Raw genomic sequence first — 20,031 nt, 5'->3', positions numbered from 1 at the left:
TTTTTGAACAGCTTATTCGTATTGCTTTGTGCCTTCACCATGTAATAAAAATAAATTTAGTGTTATCATTTGCTTTATTATTATGTGAGTTGTTAGGAGTATTCATCTTTGTACCCCAATTAGTGACAATATTTTTATGCCATTTGCTTTGTATTCCTTGTTTTTTTCATTTTTGCGCATGCCCTTCCCCTCTGAAATGTACTGTGTACCCTGAGGGTAAAATAAATAAATAAAAAGAAAGACTGAGGGGGGGGGGGTACAAACAACGGCCTGGCACAGATAAGCAATGGTTCATTGTCTGCTTCGCTTTTCGGGGTTCGTGTTCCTGTCTGTATGTTCTGCGTCTATCTGTGTCTCATGTCATCGTCTAAGTTGTTCTGCATTTGCCCTAGTAAAAGCAAAACAATTCTTACCAACTATATACAGCATTGATTGACATAAACAGACCTACAAAAAATTTTCAACAAATCCTTCTTGGTGTAACAGTGGCTATGGTGCTCGGCTGCTGAGCCAAAGGTCGTGGGTTCGATCCCGGCGGCAGCGGTCCCACTTTCATGAAGGAGAAATGGTAGAGGCCCGTGTATACGGTGAGATATCAGTGCTCATTAAAGAACAGCAGATGGTTAAAATTTACGGAGCCCTTCACTACGGCGTCTCTCATAATAATATCGGGTGTTTGGGACGTTAAACTCCAGATATCAATTACTACAAATTTCGAGCCACAGCTATGATGACTTTTTCAACACGAGTCATGTTGAGACGAACGTTTAATTTTCATTCATGCAGTAGACGACGTTCCGAAAGTTGAAATAGTCACTTTTCTGCTTCCCGTTCTCCAAGTATATAGTGGCAAGAACTAAACATGAACACCTCCAATACACCGTTTAGGCGAATCTAGCCGGCATCGTTTCAATAAATCGAAATCCACGGCGATGCCTCCAGCGTTTGCGAATCCGATATGGCCGAGAGGTGTGCCGGTGTGAATTAATTCAACGCGTGTCCGAGAAAGGGGTGGCTGGCCCAACCCTTTCCGCGGCGGAGGAGCTCTACATAGCCAGCGCAGCGAGGGCCTTTCTCAAAATTTACTCGGACCTGGCGGTCTTCGTTTCCCGGCGATTAATCACCGCCACTACACGGCAGAGGAGGGCGAAGATGGGCGGCCATCTATCCACACGCCGCCATTTGTCCTCGCGCGGTTAGCGGCGCCACCCCTCCGGCTAGCCACGCTTGTGCGAGACAGCAGCTCCCTGTACGGACCCTAAATGATAGCCGTGGTTGGCCGACCGGTCTATAACCGCCCACCAGGTCCACTCGGGTGTTCGCGGAACACTCGGGCCTGCCGTGCGTGGTTATGCTATAAATTCTCCCTTTTCTACGCTGCTGTCAGGGCGTCCCGGAGAGACAGGTGCGGTTGGCGCCTGCTCACCGCACAACCATGCACTTCCGCCAAGTGACGTTACTCTCAGTCGATCACTTGCGGAAATACACTTACTCTAGCGTGACATAACGTTCATAGCGACGCGTCGCTATCGCGACGAGAATTATACGCCACAGCCCTTTATTACGGTGTGGGAAGTGTATATAACGCCATCGCTTTCATCACTACTGATGACTGGGCCAATGGGACATTCTTATAATTTGCAAGTGCGCTTCTCTGCACTGCACATTTGCCAAAGTAATGACGGCAGCTGTCGGGCATCAAGCGGAGGCGCGGTCCTAGTTGAACGTGCTAGTACTTGTATACTATGCGTGTTTATATCAAGAGGGTCAACTCAACATTTTCCACGTCATTGCGTAAGAAAACCGCGCTTTAACAGGCTATATATTTGCAGTGACTAACTGCCATTACTTCTTCAAACTGAATAACAGGAAAGATAACTTCACAAATTTTTAAAAAGGTCTAATAAACACTCTGGGAAAGGGAAGACAAGGCACAGGAAAATGAAACCATGCATGCATTATCTGTGTGGACGGGATTCTCTTTTTTCTAATTTCGTTCTTGCTTTTCGCCCCAGTCCCCCTTCCTCCCCCATCTTTGCTGTCCACTAATCAATGCCACTCATCCTTAACAGAAAATAAGGTTTCATCTATGAAGTGAAATTTACATCAATTTATGTTTTTTTCGTTGTATAAACAAAGAATACAAATCTAGGAGAGGTTCAGCTCGGCTATGCCAGGAAATGGGCAGCGGGAGCTAAGGGGGTGCGGCTAAAAACTACGTTTCATGCATGAAATAATTACCGGCATCAAGTCTTTTATGTGCCATCTTTCACATACGTAGCACACGGATTGTTCAAACGGATTGTTTACGAAGTCCGTCTAGAAGGTCCGAGTCTCAATGGCACTTTCACTAAGTCTCATTGTATAGCAAGTCAATCGGCCTGGCGACGCCGCTTCTCTAGACATTCTTCCCTTTGCTCCGGTGTCTCCACAGCACGTTAAGCCTTCTTCTGGTCGTTTTTGTTACGTGCAACCGCTAATTGCCAGGTCACTATTTTGAGATTCGATTAGTTAAGCTTCATAATGAAATACTAGCAGCGCAAACTAATAGGACGCAAACGAGGAGACAAACGAGCGCATACTGAGACTTGGTTTATTCAAGGAAGGAAATATTTACCAGAAGGACAAGAATAGAAAAGGAAATACGAAGAAGAAGGTTCGACCGAGATCAAGCGTCGTCCAAAAACGAGATTTGACAATCTAAAAGAGGTATATATGGTGAGCTGACACAACTACCAATATTCTTTTTTTATGAAAAAGGCTACCGCAACCTCCCTTGTTTTTGTGTCACGAAAGTTGTACGTATAGCATAGACGTGCACAAAAATTCAGGTATACAGCCACACTTTGTGCAATAGGTGGACAAGTGTGAACCCGGGGCCGGCTTCAGTGCATTGTAGTGTTCTCGCAGGCGAACGCTCAGGCAACGCCGATATAATTATACCCTGTCACAAAACAGTGGGATAAAATAAACCACGTTTGACCGACAATTTGTGAAATAATTGATATGCCTAACACCACAACCTTTCTTCACGAGGACAGCCTTCATTCTGCTTTTCAAGTCAATTCTAGAAGACATTTGCTGCAATTTCGCGCTGGCGCAAAAAACAACAACCTCAAGTTAAAATTTTTTGCACATTTTATCATCTTATGGGAATACCCGTGCACATACGGGACTACCACAAACTTTCGTCGTTTTTGGCATATTTTATGGAGCAATTCATTCCTTTCTTTATTCGTAATACCTTCTTATCGGCGAACCCCCCCCCCCCAAAAAAAAAAAAAAAGACAGAAAGTCTGCCTCTTGCAACCTAATTGTTTGATTTAAAACAAAAAAAAAACACAGGTCATTTTGTGGTAACAAGATTTCGTTACAGCAGAATTGAGAAGGTTAATCGCAGTAGCCGGTTTTACTATTTTAGAATGCGAAGGAGAGTAATCTAGGATTGGTTTGTTTGAACGTGGAGAATAATACCAGCATAGGAGATCTGCGTGAAATGATTAGTCAAAATCGAGCAACTGCAATACATTATTTTGGGGAACCTCGTGCGTGAACTCATGCCTTTTTTGTTCGAAGATTTCTATAGTCCTATCTCGGTTTTGTTCCGAGGAAGCTGAATGAACTAGCACAATGTAATCGTCCTCAAACCTGAAAACATTAACTACGAGGCTTCTCAGTGCCGTTTCCAAAGCCCTATCAAAATAAAAATATCAACTCTCGAGTAGCACAGGACGGGTGCTACACGAGAGCTGATACAAATGCCAGACTTTTGAACGTAAAACTTATCGCCCCAGAATACGACAGTATAATTCAAGTAAAAAAGGAGTCCATGAAGCTATCAACAGACATCATACATTTGGGTATGAATGAAAGTCCGTCATTTTCCTGCGCGATGTATTTTTTACACACTACATGAGTTCATTGTGTGGTACTGAGTAAAACAAATTAACAACATCAAGGTCAAAACCACTGCTATTAGGCATTTCTTTGGTTGCTAAGAATTTGACAACCTGTTTGATCACTTTACAATGAAAGAGTCGTGAGTGAAAATTCAAGGCAGTCAAGTGATACTGAGGAACGTAAAAACTTGATGTTGCCATGTGCTTTGTTATATATATATATATATATATATATATATATATATATATATATATATTATGTGCACTGACACTGCATAGTACACGCGCGGCCGGGATCAAATCGAAACCCCGACATATGTATTGATGTATTGATAAAAACCTGGAATCGACTTTCTATATGGTGCTGGCTCATGGAATATTTGCATCTCACTGTGTTTTCAATGGAGGCCAGAATGGACGTTCTTAGAACAAAGTAAAACAAAACAGAATAACATACCTATATTACTCGTGTAAATTTTGCATCTATCGAGCATGCAAAAAGAATGACGTACGTTGCGATCATTGCATCTAGAGTATATAAGGTGGTGCACGCAGACCGCATCCTGAAAGCACGAAAGCACGATGTATACTTGTTCACTGCTGACGATACATAATGGTAATATATATATTTCTTTGACGTGGTGGAACTCTTAGCTTCCGCACTGGTGCACGACACAGGGACAGAATAAAATTCACATCGATTTGGCGAAGAAAATCACGCACCTACGAACAAAATCTGTACCAGCTGTGGTGTGGCGCCCCCTATATTGCGGTTAATGCTACACACCCGCCTGGCGACACTTGACAGCGACGCATTGAAATTCGCTGCTATTAAACTGTGCTGAACAGCTTTTCATCATCGTGCCCCGTCCAGCTATTCGGCGCGCTGATATACACGTCCGTTGAAGCGTGTTTCTTGCGCTTCTGCGCGCGCATTTTGCTGTACATATCGCCCGAGCGGCGGGCGCGCACACACAAACGCACACCACGGTTCGCCGTTCCGTCTTCCGACCGCTCAATACGCCTTAACCGCGAGAAAATCATTCCAGTCATTTCCCGCATCCACTTATCGCGAGAACACGTGTCCATAGCACGCGGAACGAAACAAACCACTGCGCCGAGACCGCTGCGGGGAAGAAGTGCGGCCGCACGTCGACCGGAGAGCCCGCAATTCGTGTAACACGCGCGGGGCCAAGCACAAAACGTAGCGAAAACAACCGCTATCGCAACAGGGCCGCGCGGTGTCGAGACATGTCAATATCATATATTTGACGCGCGGCTCTGCGCGGCCCGCATTGACTTATGGCGAGCGACGCCGGGCCATCGAGCTGTCAAAAATGCGGGGGAAGGGCGCTTTCTCTCTGAGGACCCCCCCCCCCCCTTCCCACACAGCCGCGCCGATGAGCGTGTGCATTAGGACTGGAGCTGGTTTATGGCGTCCTGCGATTCGCAACCCAATATCGAGAGCCGTTGGCAAAGCAGCTGCGTTTCCCCCCGGCAGCAGGCGCCCTCGGAGCGCGTTGGCAGCCAATTCTTCGCCCACCGAAGTGCGGCAAGCAAATAATCGCTCACCGCGGTGGCGCTCCCCTCGCTTTCCAGGCCGCTCGCTGCTCGTTCCTCCCCGAGACCCGGCAGTGAAATCATCGACGAGCGCGCTGCGCTGTGGAGTGTGGCCCCCAATGGCTGCCATTTGCATGCGCACAGAAGAAAGCCGAGTGCGCTACCTAAAAGAGGCACATGCCGCAAAAGCTGCATAGTGGACCGCGAGTACACGTGTAAGTGTCATTGCGAACGTGTGCATGTCATTGTCACCGCCAGTATGTAGTATATCATGTACCACGAAAGTATATAGGGTAGCCATACCCAGCAATTCGGGACATCGCTTTTAGTTCACCGTTTTTCACACCACGTGGCGTACAAACCTCGATTCTGTATATCATAATGTACATCACATCTGCAGACTTTTGCTGACGTTTTACCATGATCAACGCCCACTTTCTCATTGATTTACCGACAGGTGATTCTTTTACCCTTGTAATGTTGCTTTTCTGCACTATTGATTTGGGAAAGCCCTTCAGAAAAAAAAAAATGTCCACCCAGCGTAATCCCACGAAACTGCAAACACCAGAACAAGTTGTCTGACCGTACATGCCACTAGAGTGCAATCAGCGAATAACCTATCGTTGCGCTACAATTAGCTTTTCAAAAATCACCCCATACATTTTCAATGAATGCACGATGGTGTCCTGGAAAAAAAATCCAGCCGGCCAGCTTACAGTAATCGCGTTGCACAGCACAAGGACGTTGTCAGCATTAAGTGCCTGAAGTGCAATTAGCGAAAAATCGCGCATTGCTCAGCAATCATTTTTTGAAGAATGCTTCCCATAGCGTTACGCCTAGTGCTTCCCCTTGGGGTCGGCTTTGCTGCACTAGTCAATGTCTCAGATTGCTGGACATAATTATCATCGTGCTGAAAAAGAAATCTCACTGGAAACATGTGTTTCGTCACTTTCGCAGCTATTCCTTCGATTCACTTTTACGTGACTGCGGCCCACTGATTGAGATAAGTTTGAGACCCCTGGAAGACAGAACATTGGAATACTTTCTTTACATATGTTATTAAATTTCTTAGAGTGTCGTCATCGTACTGTCAAAATTAGCATACAGTAAATCATTTTCAGTGCGAAATCACAAGCTACAAGTTAAAAACAATGCGAATACGTTGAGAAGCTTGCCATGCTTGCTGAGGACATAAAGGTGCGTCTGAACAATCTCAACGCATGGCCAGGCACTCAATGACTCAAGCCCGTGTTCGGCTTGCGAAACGCTTTTTAAATGTTCCTTTTCTTTCAAAAACAATAAAAAACTAACACAATTTTTTTTCTCATACTGTTGAGCTGCCCTCACTAATCTTCGTTATACTTTGTAAAGGGCGCATAGTTAAAATATCGGCCTGATGTAAATCATCGCATTGCAACATAAGTTAATGTTCGCAAACGTGATTCTGATAGCGCAGTATAGTGCAATGTACCAACTAGCCCAACAAGCAACTTTCGTAAGCGTTAATGCTTTCCGAGATTTAACTCATAAAGGATCACTATTTCCACATTACAATGGTCTCCTCTCTTTGTCACCACAATCGTAGCAGGATGATATCGCAACAGCCGTGTCCGAAACAAACAAATATTTACAAGTTCGTATTGGCGAGTGAATGAGACGGACAGCTTGGGATCTTGTCATAACACTTAGCACCCCATTCCCCCTTGTGTATGGCAGACAACCGGTTATGTGCCTGGTTAACCTCTCTGCTTTCTCTCTTGCTGTTCTTGTCCTTCCTTGTCTGAATCACTGAGACTGCGCTTGATGTTACAGGCCTGTGCGGAACACTCAGCATAGTTGCACTGTATTATCTGGAGCAGCCGCCTTGGATTCCGTTGCGAACCTATTTAGGGAGCGCCGTGCAAATACACGGTTGCGAATTACCAATTGCGCGTCTCCGAGGCAATGTGTGCCCTCTGCGCACTCGTTTATGTGTAGCTGATGATAATGATGATGATGATTATAATGACGAGGAACTATGGCTGAACCCACTGTAACTCGTGGGCAGCTTCAAACCACCCGCTCGTTACGCAAATCACGTGCTGTGACGCCTGCATGATGTGATCGCACACTTCTGCCACGCAATATTACATCAGCAAACGTGACTTCTCCCCGGATGGGACATTTGTGTAGGGTCTCTTTAAGTAAAAGTTTTAAGCACTGGCGTTGTCCCTGTGCTATGGAATACTTCACTCCCACGCAGAAGGTTCGATTCAAGCTGGCATTTTCTACCATTCTTTTTTCTTTGTTTTTTCGTATGCGATAGCAGCCCGCTACACGGACACTGCCGGCGGCAGCGGACAGCATTGTTAGAAAAAAAAAAGATTGTTGTCGTGATCGCATAATACCCTGCGTTGTAAAATCAAGGGAAAACGTTTGGTAATTCATGTGACTGTCAAATCACTATCACACAAGAGAAAAGTGTCAGCGCAGAGCCGAACGCGGCTGAACGACTCGCCGTTTCGGTGTCATTGTCAGGAGAATCGTGCATTGTATACGGTATAGCGTAAGTAGATCAGTCGTTGTTACTATCTCAAGATGATGAAGTTAATCCACTGAAAACTATAGGGGCATATACTATAAGTGAAGGGGTAAAGACAGGGCTGAATGGGGCATGCTCTGAGAAAGCCAAGCCTGCATGTGCTTGATCTCTGCTGTGGCACAGAGTGAACGTGGGGTCCTTCTTGTCTCTTTCTCCAGTGGCCCAGAACTGCTTGGACAAGGACGGCAAGAAGAAGCATACGCGACCCACCTTCTCCGGTCACCAGATCTACGTTTTAGAGAAGACCTTCGAGCAGACCAAGTATCTCGCAGGACCCGAGAGAGCCAAGCTTGCCTACGCCCTTGGCATGTCCGAAAGTCAAGTAAAAGTGAGTGTCAACGTTTTGAATGAAAAGCAGTTAAGCTCCTCATTTTCTTCTTCCACGTCCGGGTAGCCCTCAATAGCCTGACTCCCACAGTGCTTTTGAGTGCTCGACAGTGATGTCAACCAGGATCTCCCGCGCCTTTTTCTCGTATGCATCAGGTGTGGCATCTGTTGACGAGCCATCGATTTCTCGTTCGCACCGCGCTGGTGAGTCGTGCTTTGTTCTGAAGATGGTGCGAGGAGTTGTACTTTAGGTATCACGTTTGGGATCATTTACCGCGTGCCTGGGTAAGGGGAAAAGCCGGTGCTCCATATTAGTTTACTATCAATAGCTCATACAAAAGGCTATGAAAGCGTAAGACCTCAACAACGTTTCAGCATTCAGCATTAGCATGCAAATGACAACGTGATATATATATATATATATATATATATATATATATATATATATATATATATATATATATATATACAGACAAAAAACCTAAATGTTCTTCATGAGTAGACTGCAGGTGCACCAGGCATCCACAGACTAAAACCAAGCAAATTACTAGTTTATTCATAAAAAAATAGCGTTTTTGTTTAGTTAATTTAGTGTTCATATCCAAGATAAATTGAACGTCACTCACATTTAGCGTCTTGAGAAGCGTCTGCCTGTGTGCAGACGACCATTTCAGCGAGATCAGAGCGTATCGAGCAATTCTTTGAGCTGCCATCTTGTTTGAACAACAAAGTAGCCTGCATCGTTTTTGTCTCTGATTCTGTCTTCGCGAAGCTATTTTGCTGGCTACGAGAAAATGGGACTTAAGATGACCGCTGTCCACTTAGCTGTCTATTTAGCCGTCTATGGTGAGTATGGAACGCACCCTATATTTTCACAGGCAGTACATTCGCATGGGCAGAGTGTATATGAATCTATAGTTAACACTGTCTGCCTCCTTTTTTCTGCTCATGAACATTTCCTATGCCAAGACATTCCGATTAAAATAATGGGTGCACTTCTTCAACTACACGGAGAGCAAAGTTCCCCTGCTGTGAAGCTCAGTGAGTTGCTGTGCTCAGCTGGCTGTTTTCGTGTGCGTGTTTCGAAGTATCATTGATTTCTGAAGAATTGAGGCTTTCACGAAGCTATACCGCAGATAATATTCTTTCAAGCCGACAGTGTTTAACCTCAAGCCGCCGCAAGAACTTACCTACTACGTTACGGTAACGACGTCAATAGAAGGTCACGCTATAGCTTCGCAGTATCCGCGTGACAGGTTTTCTAATTCCGTTTTAGTTTTCACTTCGAGTTCCTTAGCTACGACTTAGCTAAGGAACTCTTCTTAGAAGAGGATTTCTTATACGAAAAGTTATAGGAAAGTTCAGTCATAAATGACCTTGTTGTAGAAAGAGGGTGAAAGAGGCTCGGGAAAACGTACCACGTGGCTTCAAGCTGTGCCTACAGAGGCACTGAGTGATAACAAAGATTTAAAGGAGCTTCGCTTTCAGTAGATATTGCTGCTATTTTTTGCAATAGAGCCTGTAGATTTATGTACAAGCACGTCTTTGACGTTCAACAAAGCTGAAACGCCTGCTGCACAGACGCGTTTGACTTTCGTGTTATATAGGGTCGATTCCTGTGAGACTAGAATCAACTTTCTTATTTTGTTCTTTCTTCGCGAGTCTGTTCTTATCAGTGACCGTAACCTACAAGGTGATAGACCACTTTAATCATGCTTTATTGACGCACGGCAAAACGGTTCGCCTGTTCGGTAAGCCTTACTATCAGTCGAAATCGAGGAGGGTTGAGGAATATGGCATTACCATGTACATTAAAGACACAAAAATGCAGGACTAAGACCTGCTTGCTCGCGACACGCGACTCTGGGCTATTAGGCTCACAATGGGGTTCCTCTGTTTGCGTGTGCAGAGAGAAAGAGAGCGAAAGTGTGAGAAACAGCAGGAAAAGAAAGCAAATAAGTACAAAGCGGGTCCCAGCGACATCAGCTCATCTGGTAACCACCAGTGGACAATCAGAAGACAATAAGGCCGTTTTCCAGCCTCGCGTCTTGTTCGCTCAATAGGCGTGAAATGGCTCTCCTACCGGTCCACTAACGACCGCCAATCTATGGACAACAGAAGCGCCTTTCATTCGGCAATGAGAGCCACTGTAGAAGCCGTCACGTTGTGCGGGGCCTTGAGGCGTGCAGCGGTGGTATCCCGGTCCGCTCATACGGGAAGCAGCGGGCGGCCTCATTTGAGCTCGGCACGTCCACGAGCCCGATGAGCAGAGATGGAGGGGGACGATCAACAGATGCCCGCGGTGGCTTTCATTACCGCGCGCAGGGGGGACATTGCGGACTGCTTGTTCTCGTGGACGCGCTCGCCCTATGCGACCCCGGAGGCTATCATGCCGATTCGTTCTGCCTTGAATATATCGTACGCTAAACGCCGTCAAGCTGTGCTATACTTGCTGAGCGTACGTGTGCCATACGTGTATAGATGTCAGCACTGTCGCGTGTATAAGGGTGGTAAAGCGGGCGTCTTCTCGGGGTCCCGTTTCTTATTTTGAAAATAGTATATACACACAGAGAAGACTATACGAGGGGCATGGCGCTTTGTCAAGTGCGTTATAATGAATGCATCTCGATGCAGGAGCCAGTTTCGCCATAATTGTCGTTCTAGGGAAAGGGCGTGACGCATGCAGTTGTGTATACTATAGGTGACGCTTTGTCGTAAGTTTTACTAGGTGCGAATTCGGGTGATATTTTAGTTGATAGTAAATTTGTATAACATGTTACATGAACAAAACACAGACAAATACGCAGGTATACAACAATGTCGTGTTCGTTGTAGCTGTTTCTCTGCCTATTTTTTTCTTTGCCAAGTTTTTTATAGGGCATAATACTCTCTTCCTGTCCTCTAGGTAGATTCAACTGAACGTGAGATAGTAAAGTTCCAAAGAATTGAATTCCTAATTTGAGTAATTAGGGACATGGAATACGTTAACACTTATTTTCGTTTCGCCTTCAATGTTAAAGAACGTGGGCTTGAGTCCTGGCGCAAGTTTATATTAATGCATCTGTAAACGTCACAGCAAAAACAAAAGGTGGAAAAAAATTGAAGAATTTTTCTCCCCTGGTGACGTTAAGTTTACCCGCGTCTGTTGTAAACCAATAAAGTTGTTTCACTCCCCAACTTCCTGAATTCTATTGTTGCTCTCTGTTTCCACCCCAACATGTCAAATGCATATAAGATGTAATAATGTAATGATGGGGTGGGAACATCAGTTGGTGTTATTTCATATATATTTAAGACTGCTGTAATACATTTCTTTGTTTTTAGGCTCCATTTATATCTGTTTTCAAAGATATAGTTTTATACATCATATATAGACACAATGAAAGAGTGAGTTTGGCAATAGTGTTTTTTTTCATTTTTGCCTCCTTTGCTTTACATGCCTTGTTTATTTGATAGCTTGTTGATTGCATGCGTCTGACAAATACTTGTTCCATTACTATATGAGCTCCGCTAACGCGAGACAATATTAGCGCTGAGCAGATAGGCAGTTGCAGAACGTCGATGAAGCCTTCTTGCACTCACGCCAACGTGCTCACCAGGTGCATATATACAGACTAAATCAAGCGGACTTGTTTTCATGCTCTTAATAGTAGAAAATGATAGAGTAATTGTACTCGCGAAAGAACTGACATTTAAAAAAAACATGTATTTCTCTATCTTTGCATGCCTGGTCCTTAAAGAGAGTGCAGCAATGGGAGTTTGCATAAATAACTTACCAGAAATGAAACTACTGAGGCCTTTTACCAATCTGTTCTAAGGATCAACTTTTCAAACTGTTTCTATTGTTTCTGATATCTATTGTCATCAGCCATGCAAACTCTCTCTCTTTCTTTCTTTTTTTTTCTTTTTCACGCGTGAGGAGTGTTTATTCGAGGTGCCTGCCAGCGTGGCATCAATACGCATAGCTTTCCAGCTTTATCGACGACAGATCAAAACTCACCTGGCGCGCGTGTTTATTTGCGCAGGTGTGGTTTCAAAATCGGAGAACGAAATGGCGGAAGAAGCACGCCGCCGAGATGGCGACGGCCAAGAAGAAGCACGACAACGAGGCCGAGCAACTGCGCCACGACGACGTGTCGGACCACGAGATGGAACACGGCGACGCCAAGAAAATGCGCCAGGAGGACCCGTTGCTACGGCACCACCACCGCGATGACCGCCGACCCGACAGCTTAGCCTCCATCTAAGTGGCCACACCCGCTTACACACACAGTGCAATACTCTTCTCCCTTTCCCCGTGCATTAATTAGCCCTGTACATAGTTATTCTCCCAGGAGACCCAGATACTGTACATACTATAACAAGAGACTGCGTGACCTCTCGCGCTATATGTGCCACAACCTCAGGTTGGGCGACAGAAAAAGAAGAAGAACAAAAGGGACAAAAGACTGTGCGAAGCGCGAGCACGGTCCCTGAGCCCCTGCTCGCCCGTTCTTTGGGACTCGTCTTCCATGCGCCTACACTTCATGGACTCCGAGGCTGTGAGAGGGCCGCGCGTCTTGCCACAGCTCAGTGAGGAGAGGACTCCAGTTCGAAGTCGTGCCCTTCTGACTGCGCACACACCTCGCCGTCGCTGGACGTCGCCATCCGGCGCCTTCTTTTTGTTTTCTTTTTGGAGTGTAAACGCGGGAGTCGTAAGCACCGGGAGTCGTGCTTTCTCGAGTGTGCGGGCAATGCTCGTTTCCAGCCATGTCAATCGAGCGCAATGCCCCACGTCTCGTCGCGCTTGTCGGTTCCTATAGCACAGTTCGACCGATGCCGCACTCGAACTGACGCTTCAGGCGACGCCCGAGAGATCAAGCAGGCTGTACACAATGCGCTCACGTGTGCTCAGCGGGGCGCGATCGTTGTATACACTGACGGCGAAAGCTTCTGCGGCTATATGCCATGCAGTCGTGGTTCTTTGATTAGGTCTTTCATATGAAATACGTACCCTGCATGCACCGTGGATCCCGTGCGCGTATGTCTGAAATCGATTGATAAGTGAATGAGGATCGATGTGATATGTGTGGCATAGCTGTTTCGGGTGTATAGTTGTGCTGCTGTACATGCTTTTCGTTGTCGTGCACCAGTGTATAAATATGGCGCGAAAAGACAATAATATGGTCTGATAAAAATGAGCCAACTGAAGGAACGCTACCTTTGTCGTATACCGTTTATGCGATTAATCGTGCTCTCGATATGTTTAAGCCAAAAAAATTCCATTATAAAAACACCAACGCACGTCCTCACTCAACACTGACACATCGAACAATCTTTAAGTTGTTCTGACGAAAGAGGATTCAATAAATATGAACAACCCGCAATGTTGTCGACAATGGCGTTGCGGGTCTGTTTTCTAATGAACAAAGATAATTAAAAGTTTTTCTAAAACTACCTTCTGTAAAATGGCTCGAGACTGGTCGACCATTTTGTGCTATAGGGGAGTAGTGGCACAACGTTTTATTCACAACAAAAACCCTACGATGTTTCTTCTCTGCGTTATCTCAACTCCATAACATATTGAGCTGAAGAGACTGAAAGAGAAAGAGAAAGAAGAAAAGGAAGGGAGGTTAACCACGTTGCACCCGGTTTGCTACCCTACACGGCAGAAGGAGAAAAGTTGAGGAAAAGAAGAGAGGAGGAAAGAGGGGAAAAAGCAATTACTTCATCTGGAAGTCAATAAATTTAAATATTGTGCTTCTCATGCCCTTAGTTATTTCAAATAGAGGAGCAAAAAGCACCTGAAAAACTATAGAAAATGGCACCACTGCGAAATACTCGAGAGACGGCACGTCCACTTACGTGCTCTTCGCAATCCACGCGATAAAATAACGCTTGCGGGTAAATTGCCATCCATGAGTTCAACTTTCTTGCTTGCTTAGTACGCTGTGGTGTGTTGATTTTTTTCTACGAATAGTTGCGAAAGTAATGAGGTATATCTCTCTATGTGCAATTTACAATTCTGTGTTAAAGAAATAACCCAATAGCACAGGGGTCTCAAACGCGCGGCCGATGCGCCGTATGCAGCCAGCTGACTTACTGGTGCAGCCCGCACATGACTGACTTAATCGCACTTTATTTTCTTCTTTTCTTAACAAGTGCGTTCTTGAGCTACACAGGTACGACTGGTCTAAAGAACTTATGACGCATCCCTTGTGGTAACCATGCATTGACACATAACCGTGAAACAAAACTGTATTTCAGAACCGGCGTCAAGGTTTTGGTAATGTTGGAGATAGGTATCGATATGTTGTTCAAATCCTGGCTCCAAATCAACTACACGAGAGGAAGAACTCTTTGATGAAAAGCAGATAATTCACCCGGCATATGCAAATCACTCTCTTGCTGCTCTGCGCAGGAAAGGGGATCTGGGGATTTAAAGAAGGGGTAAAGTGGGGATACCTGTACCTTGAAACCAGGCAATAAGAAACTGTATCAGCACACGTCCTCACCCAATAGACAGACGGTTCGGCCTATTTTTTTCTTTATTTATTTGAATACCGTTCATAAATGAAATTACCATATATGCAATATGGGAAAGGTTTTTAAATGGCAAAGTTAGCTGACATGCTGTACAGTCTATCTCCTCGCCTCCAGTCTCGCTGCCCCCCCCCCCCCCTCCAGTCCTTGCCATGGTCATTGAAGGCGTTGCAGGAGTAAATTTCTGGGACCATGGCCTTCTAAGTGAGTTTGAGACTCCAGCCATGATACAAGGCGCCAGACCTTGACTTTGTTTGCTCAAGTCCACTCAATAACTTGTGTGGCCTTGAACATGTCACTGAAGTATTAAGTATTGGTACTTCTTCTAAGAGAGGGCGTGTAAACACGGACACAAGAAATAATGAGTATTTTACCAACTGGCTCAGCTTTCTGTTATTCTAAAAACAGCAACTTATTTCGGTCGACATTGGAGGAAGAAAGTTGACTCAGCTCAGAACCGTCATTTCAACAAGCGAGTTTGTGGTCGTCAATGGAACACTTCACTTCGCCTGCTGTATTTAGATCGGGGTTTTGTAGTTTCCTCCTGGCTGAATGCACGACTTTTTGCCGATACGCTGACTAAGGGCTGAATTTGATCGTTCACTGCTCATAAATTGTTTTTCAATGCGACTTCATCGAGTAAGCAGATGTGAACACAGTCTTGTGAGGATCGAGCTGCTCATTTGTGTCTTCATGACTTGCTGTTTAGCGCATCCCGCACCCGATTAACGACACCCCAGCAGAATCCAGTAGCGTCACGTGCCCTTCGGTCAGTCACGCCTGACCTGCAAGTAACCCTCTCCTCAAAGGACACAGCGTGAGTGAAACCTCGTTTTGGAAGCCCAGGCGAACGTCGTGTCGTGTTTCCGTGTCTCCCACCGTGCTATTTGTTTACATGGCTCCAAGCGTAACAGCGGGCGCGTGTAAATAGATGCTGTGACATATATTTGCACGCGGATGGTTAATATCTATAGTGTAGAATATTAACGTAGAACATTGGTCCACTTTCATGAGATGTGAGTTTGACAGTAAGGACGTGCGAGAGAGAAAAAAAAGATCCCAAGGTGAAGAGAGAGCAAATGACAAGTTTCTTACCGAGGCAGATGCACCTTTCATTTCTTTCTTTTTTTTAACCAAACTCAGTTTGCAACTCAGTGCTGGTCGTTGTGTTCATCGAGATTTCTTCAAAGGTTGATATACGTGCGGACCTCTCATGCGATCCGAAATGTGACTTAGTCATTTAACTTAGTCCGTCACGCTAAAGCATAAATGTCTGTGAACAGGCCGTGGTGCTCCATGTATTCCTCTTTTTTTTTTCTTATCGCGATATTGTGGCATTCATGTTTCTCGCTGGACGAAGAAACCAATAGAACCATTTTAAAAGAAAAAGCTGTCGTGTCAATAGATGGTTTACGGTGAAAGCTTGCGACAATGGTGTTTTTTGAGATCTCGGCTATATAGGTTATACAGTTCGGCGTCCAAAGTATATTAGCCTATAAGTACGCTGTAAATTGTGGCATTCCTGCCGTGTGTGCCACGCAAAGCTATTCGCATTTGTGTCGTTTATTTGTTTTTCCCTTGTATATCTCCCTGGCGGATCAAAAGTGATGGCGTGATTGCTCGTGTCACTATCCTGTCACACCTGCACGCGCCACATGGGGTTTTGTGCTGGCTCTGTATATTGACATGACTGTGTTATTTTACAGTGTCTTTTTGCCGAAGCAATAAAAACAATAAAAATGACATCTTCCAAAGCACATAAACGCTCGATCTTTTCATCACTTCCACTCGTTCCAGCCCCATGTGAACAGTCTGTGTGCAGCAGCTCGCATCATTTTCATGACTCTGAAGTGCCGTGAAAACATGTGGAAGAGCTGGAGGTAACCATATATGTTAGCATTGTCACCATGTCCTTGGTAGAAGAAAAATGAAATGCATTTATTATAACTTGAAAGTAAACTGGACAAAAGTAGATCGCTTCGCTTAGTTCAAGATCAAGATAATAAGATAAAGACGATTGGTGGGCTACAGTCCATGGTCAACACTGAGCATTTTGTACAGATTGAAAAAAAAAAACGTTTCAGAAACTATTTTACGTACTAAACTCGTAATTATTTATATCACAACGAAACGTAAAATTTAGACGTACATGCTGCTACCTCGAGTATTAATTGTAGTAAGCATGCAGGCACTTCTTTTTCAAAAAAGTTTCTGGAGCAGTGTGAGCATACGCGCACACTGCATTTATGTTCATGATCCGCCGGCAATACGCACGTTTATCGCTTTACTTTAGCAAAAGAGCTACGTAACTACCCAAGGGCACTGTTGGTGCCTTCAGATACCTTAAAAGAACTTGACTCGTTACTTGTCAGTGACAATCAAGTGCTGTGAAAGTTAGCACAAGGTTGAGCTGTAACGAAAAGCCATCGGTGGAGGAGGAATAAATTTTATTCGAGACAGGGGGCCGACGGTAGAGTTGGACAAGCTTCGTGGCGTCCATATAAACCAGCAGTTCATGGGATTAAACCGACAGGTTTGCCTTGTTCACCAGACATTCCTCGTCTTCAAGTAATTAGCTTGTCAGCTGGGCCTCCCACTGCTTGGCATTTGGTTCCGTGAAAGGCAGTATCGCTGCGTTGTGCCCACACTGCCATCTATGTGGCAGAGTATACTAATTGCAAGCAGAAAGTACAGTCATTATGGTAGCTTGCATGGATAGTGCAATAGGATAAAATGGGGTGAATGGGCAGGCATGAAGTTTTCCTAACAGAACCTTCTCTACTCTTGCGAGTTCGGGGTATCGCGGGTGGGTAGATGCTCTCACCCAGTCCGTATAGCGGCTCAGAATTCACCTGTATTTTATTATTTTCTGACGTTTTTGAATTCATCAAAGTGGGCTTATGAACCTGGAGGCACAACCCGGCGTACATCATATCGGGCATCGGCGTGACACCCAAAATTACTTGCCACACATTCCTGTACAGGTGCCCATAAAGTGTAATAAGTTTGATATGTACTTTGCTATTTTACGGATACCCCTTTCTTCTTCAAAAATGCGACCCATTTGGTAGCGTCTGCGTAGGAACTTTGCATCTATCCCGAAAAGTATCCATCATATATGAGGAATAACGAATGACCAGAACTGAACTGCTCTGATTGTTATCTTTGCTCAGACTACGTATAGACTCTCCTTTCGGCGCGTGCAAACGTTAGAGCCCGCACACTCTGACGGCCATCTTGCAGTGATCATGGGCCAGTTAAGAGTACGGACCCTTGTATATAAGTAGGTTAAGGAAATCTTCCCATGTCACTTACGGTGCATTCAGACGATGGACCGAATCCGGATGTGGCGGGACGGACGGCACGTCGCGTGACCTCACATCAGCGATTCCCCTCGTCCGCGCGGCTCGCTGACGGATGACCCCAATCTGTTTCTTACATCGGGATTCTGGTGGGAGAAAGCCGGTACTTCAGTGGATTAGCTCGGGCTTTTTGGCAACCAGTACACTTTTCGTCTTCTCGTGGCATGTCCTTCATGGCTCCCGGACAGCTGCATGACTGGTCGGCATCATCTACGCTTGAGCACGGTTTACTTACTTTACGGGGGCTTTGTTCTCAGGTGATTAAATACGCAGAAATCACTTTTGGTGGTTCGGGAAATGTCGCCGACGTCGTTTGACACACGAGATTCTTAGCCGTTATGGTGGTGAACTATTCTAACTTCTGCAACCGGCGACGTGCCGCTTCTATAAAAGGATGGGAGACGCGTTCACAAGTTCTACAAGGGGGGAACAATGTAGTCGAAAGAACATTCTGCCAGCAACTTTGTTTTCTCCTGAAAGAATAACACTCCTCGTTCATTTGTCACAACGTGACAGACATCACAGCCAAGCGTCGCTTCTGGCGAGCATCCATGTTGAATACTCTCAAACCGGTCTGCTGCCAGCGGGCAGAGGTGAGCGCCGAATCTGCTGTCGAGGGTAATCCAGCTGTTTTCTCTTAGGACACCGTCCGTCATGTGGATGCGCCAGCAGGCAGATCATCCGCGGGTTAGCCTTCTGCGTCCACGACAAATCCGTATTCGGTCCGTCCTCTGAATGCACCATTAGGGTAGTGATAGCTTCGCGAGGGGGACAAAGTGGGGAGGGCTATCGGTAACGTGAAACACCCCTTGCGGTGCCACTATTAAAGATCGAAATTTCAACAGCATTAAATACAAGTGTGAGCGCTCGAAAATGAGGACATACGGTATGTAAGAGAAGTAGATGATGGGCGTTATGCTGAAACTATACGCACAACGAGGTTCGAAAGCATGACGAAGCTTGTTTAGTATCCGGGTAATACGAGGGGCACATGCACCCGCGCGACTCTTTCAGACGGGCGTTCCGCGCGCATTCTCACAGCCTAACGGCGAGTTATACGCTGCGCCGTTCGTGAGAAACGTGGACCGGGGGCACGACCTGCGGTGCGCACGAGCTGGCCACCAACGGGTTCTTGCATAACAAATTGAGTGCCAGGGCGGGCACAAAGGAGGTTGACCACATAATCGAAATATCTCTCGAGCTCCAGTGCGTGTCCCCACCGGCGCGATCACCTTTTCATCGACGCCCTATCAACATCCTATGCAACAAAGGCAGGCGGCCGGTGAGCACGCACTTTTGTCACTGATAAATCTTCAGCTCTTTCCGACTCTTCACCGGGCATTAACAAATGGCGGGCGGTGGTTGTTGTCGCCGCGCCCGGCGCTGGCAGTTCACCGGGCTTCCTCTTTGGCGCACATTGTCGCCGCGTGAAACGGCACCAGAACAAAACGACGGTGCGGGTCCCGCGTGCCTCGGGGGGCCCCCTTCTCTCCCCGCCTTTTGAAAGCGAGGAGTGCGAAGGGGCAAGGGAGTTTCCCATTGTCGGCAGCCGTTCAACGCGAAGTCGCTCTTTTGCCTGCGCGCGCACAACGGGGCTGTGAAAAGATTTAATCGCTGTCCCCCCGCGTACTGACCGCCGCTCGGCCCCATTATATTTAAGGCCTATTAAGAGATGCCGGTGGTTTTCGCAGGCCGCATTGTGTCGGCCCGGTTGACTTCCGAGGAGGGCAGCCGATGATCGGCTGTTGACGACCACTGTGCCCCGGCGGTGAGCATGCAC

General features: G+C 45.9%; 2 protein-coding genes across 2 annotated transcripts in view; one reads left to right on the top strand and one right to left on the bottom strand.

The window, feature by feature from the left end:
• Positions 1-16,632, top strand: part of HGTX (HGTX homeodomain transcription factor) — a 42,801-nt gene extending 26,169 nt beyond the window's left edge. Inside the window, exons 2-3 of the mRNA XM_037426394.2 lie at positions 8,199-8,368; positions 12,393-16,632. Coding sequence (XP_037282291.1) covers positions 8,199-8,368; positions 12,393-12,614 — 392 coding nt within the window. The 3' untranslated portion in view covers positions 12,615-16,632. The remainder of the gene's footprint in view (positions 1-8,198; positions 8,369-12,392) is intronic.
• The window catches only part of LOC119175439 (uncharacterized), a 196,527-nt gene that overhangs the window by 101,034 nt on the left and 75,462 nt on the right, over positions 1-20,031 (bottom strand). The window lies entirely within an intron of this gene.

The sequence above is a fragment of the Rhipicephalus microplus genome, chromosome X (genome assembly GCF_043290135.1).
Source record: "Rhipicephalus microplus isolate Deutch F79 chromosome X, USDA_Rmic, whole genome shotgun sequence".
Classification (NCBI taxonomy): domain Eukaryota; kingdom Metazoa; phylum Arthropoda; class Arachnida; order Ixodida; family Ixodidae; genus Rhipicephalus; species Rhipicephalus microplus.
Note: the sequence above shows the minus strand (reverse complement) of the source record. Positions and strands in the feature narration are given on the sequence as shown.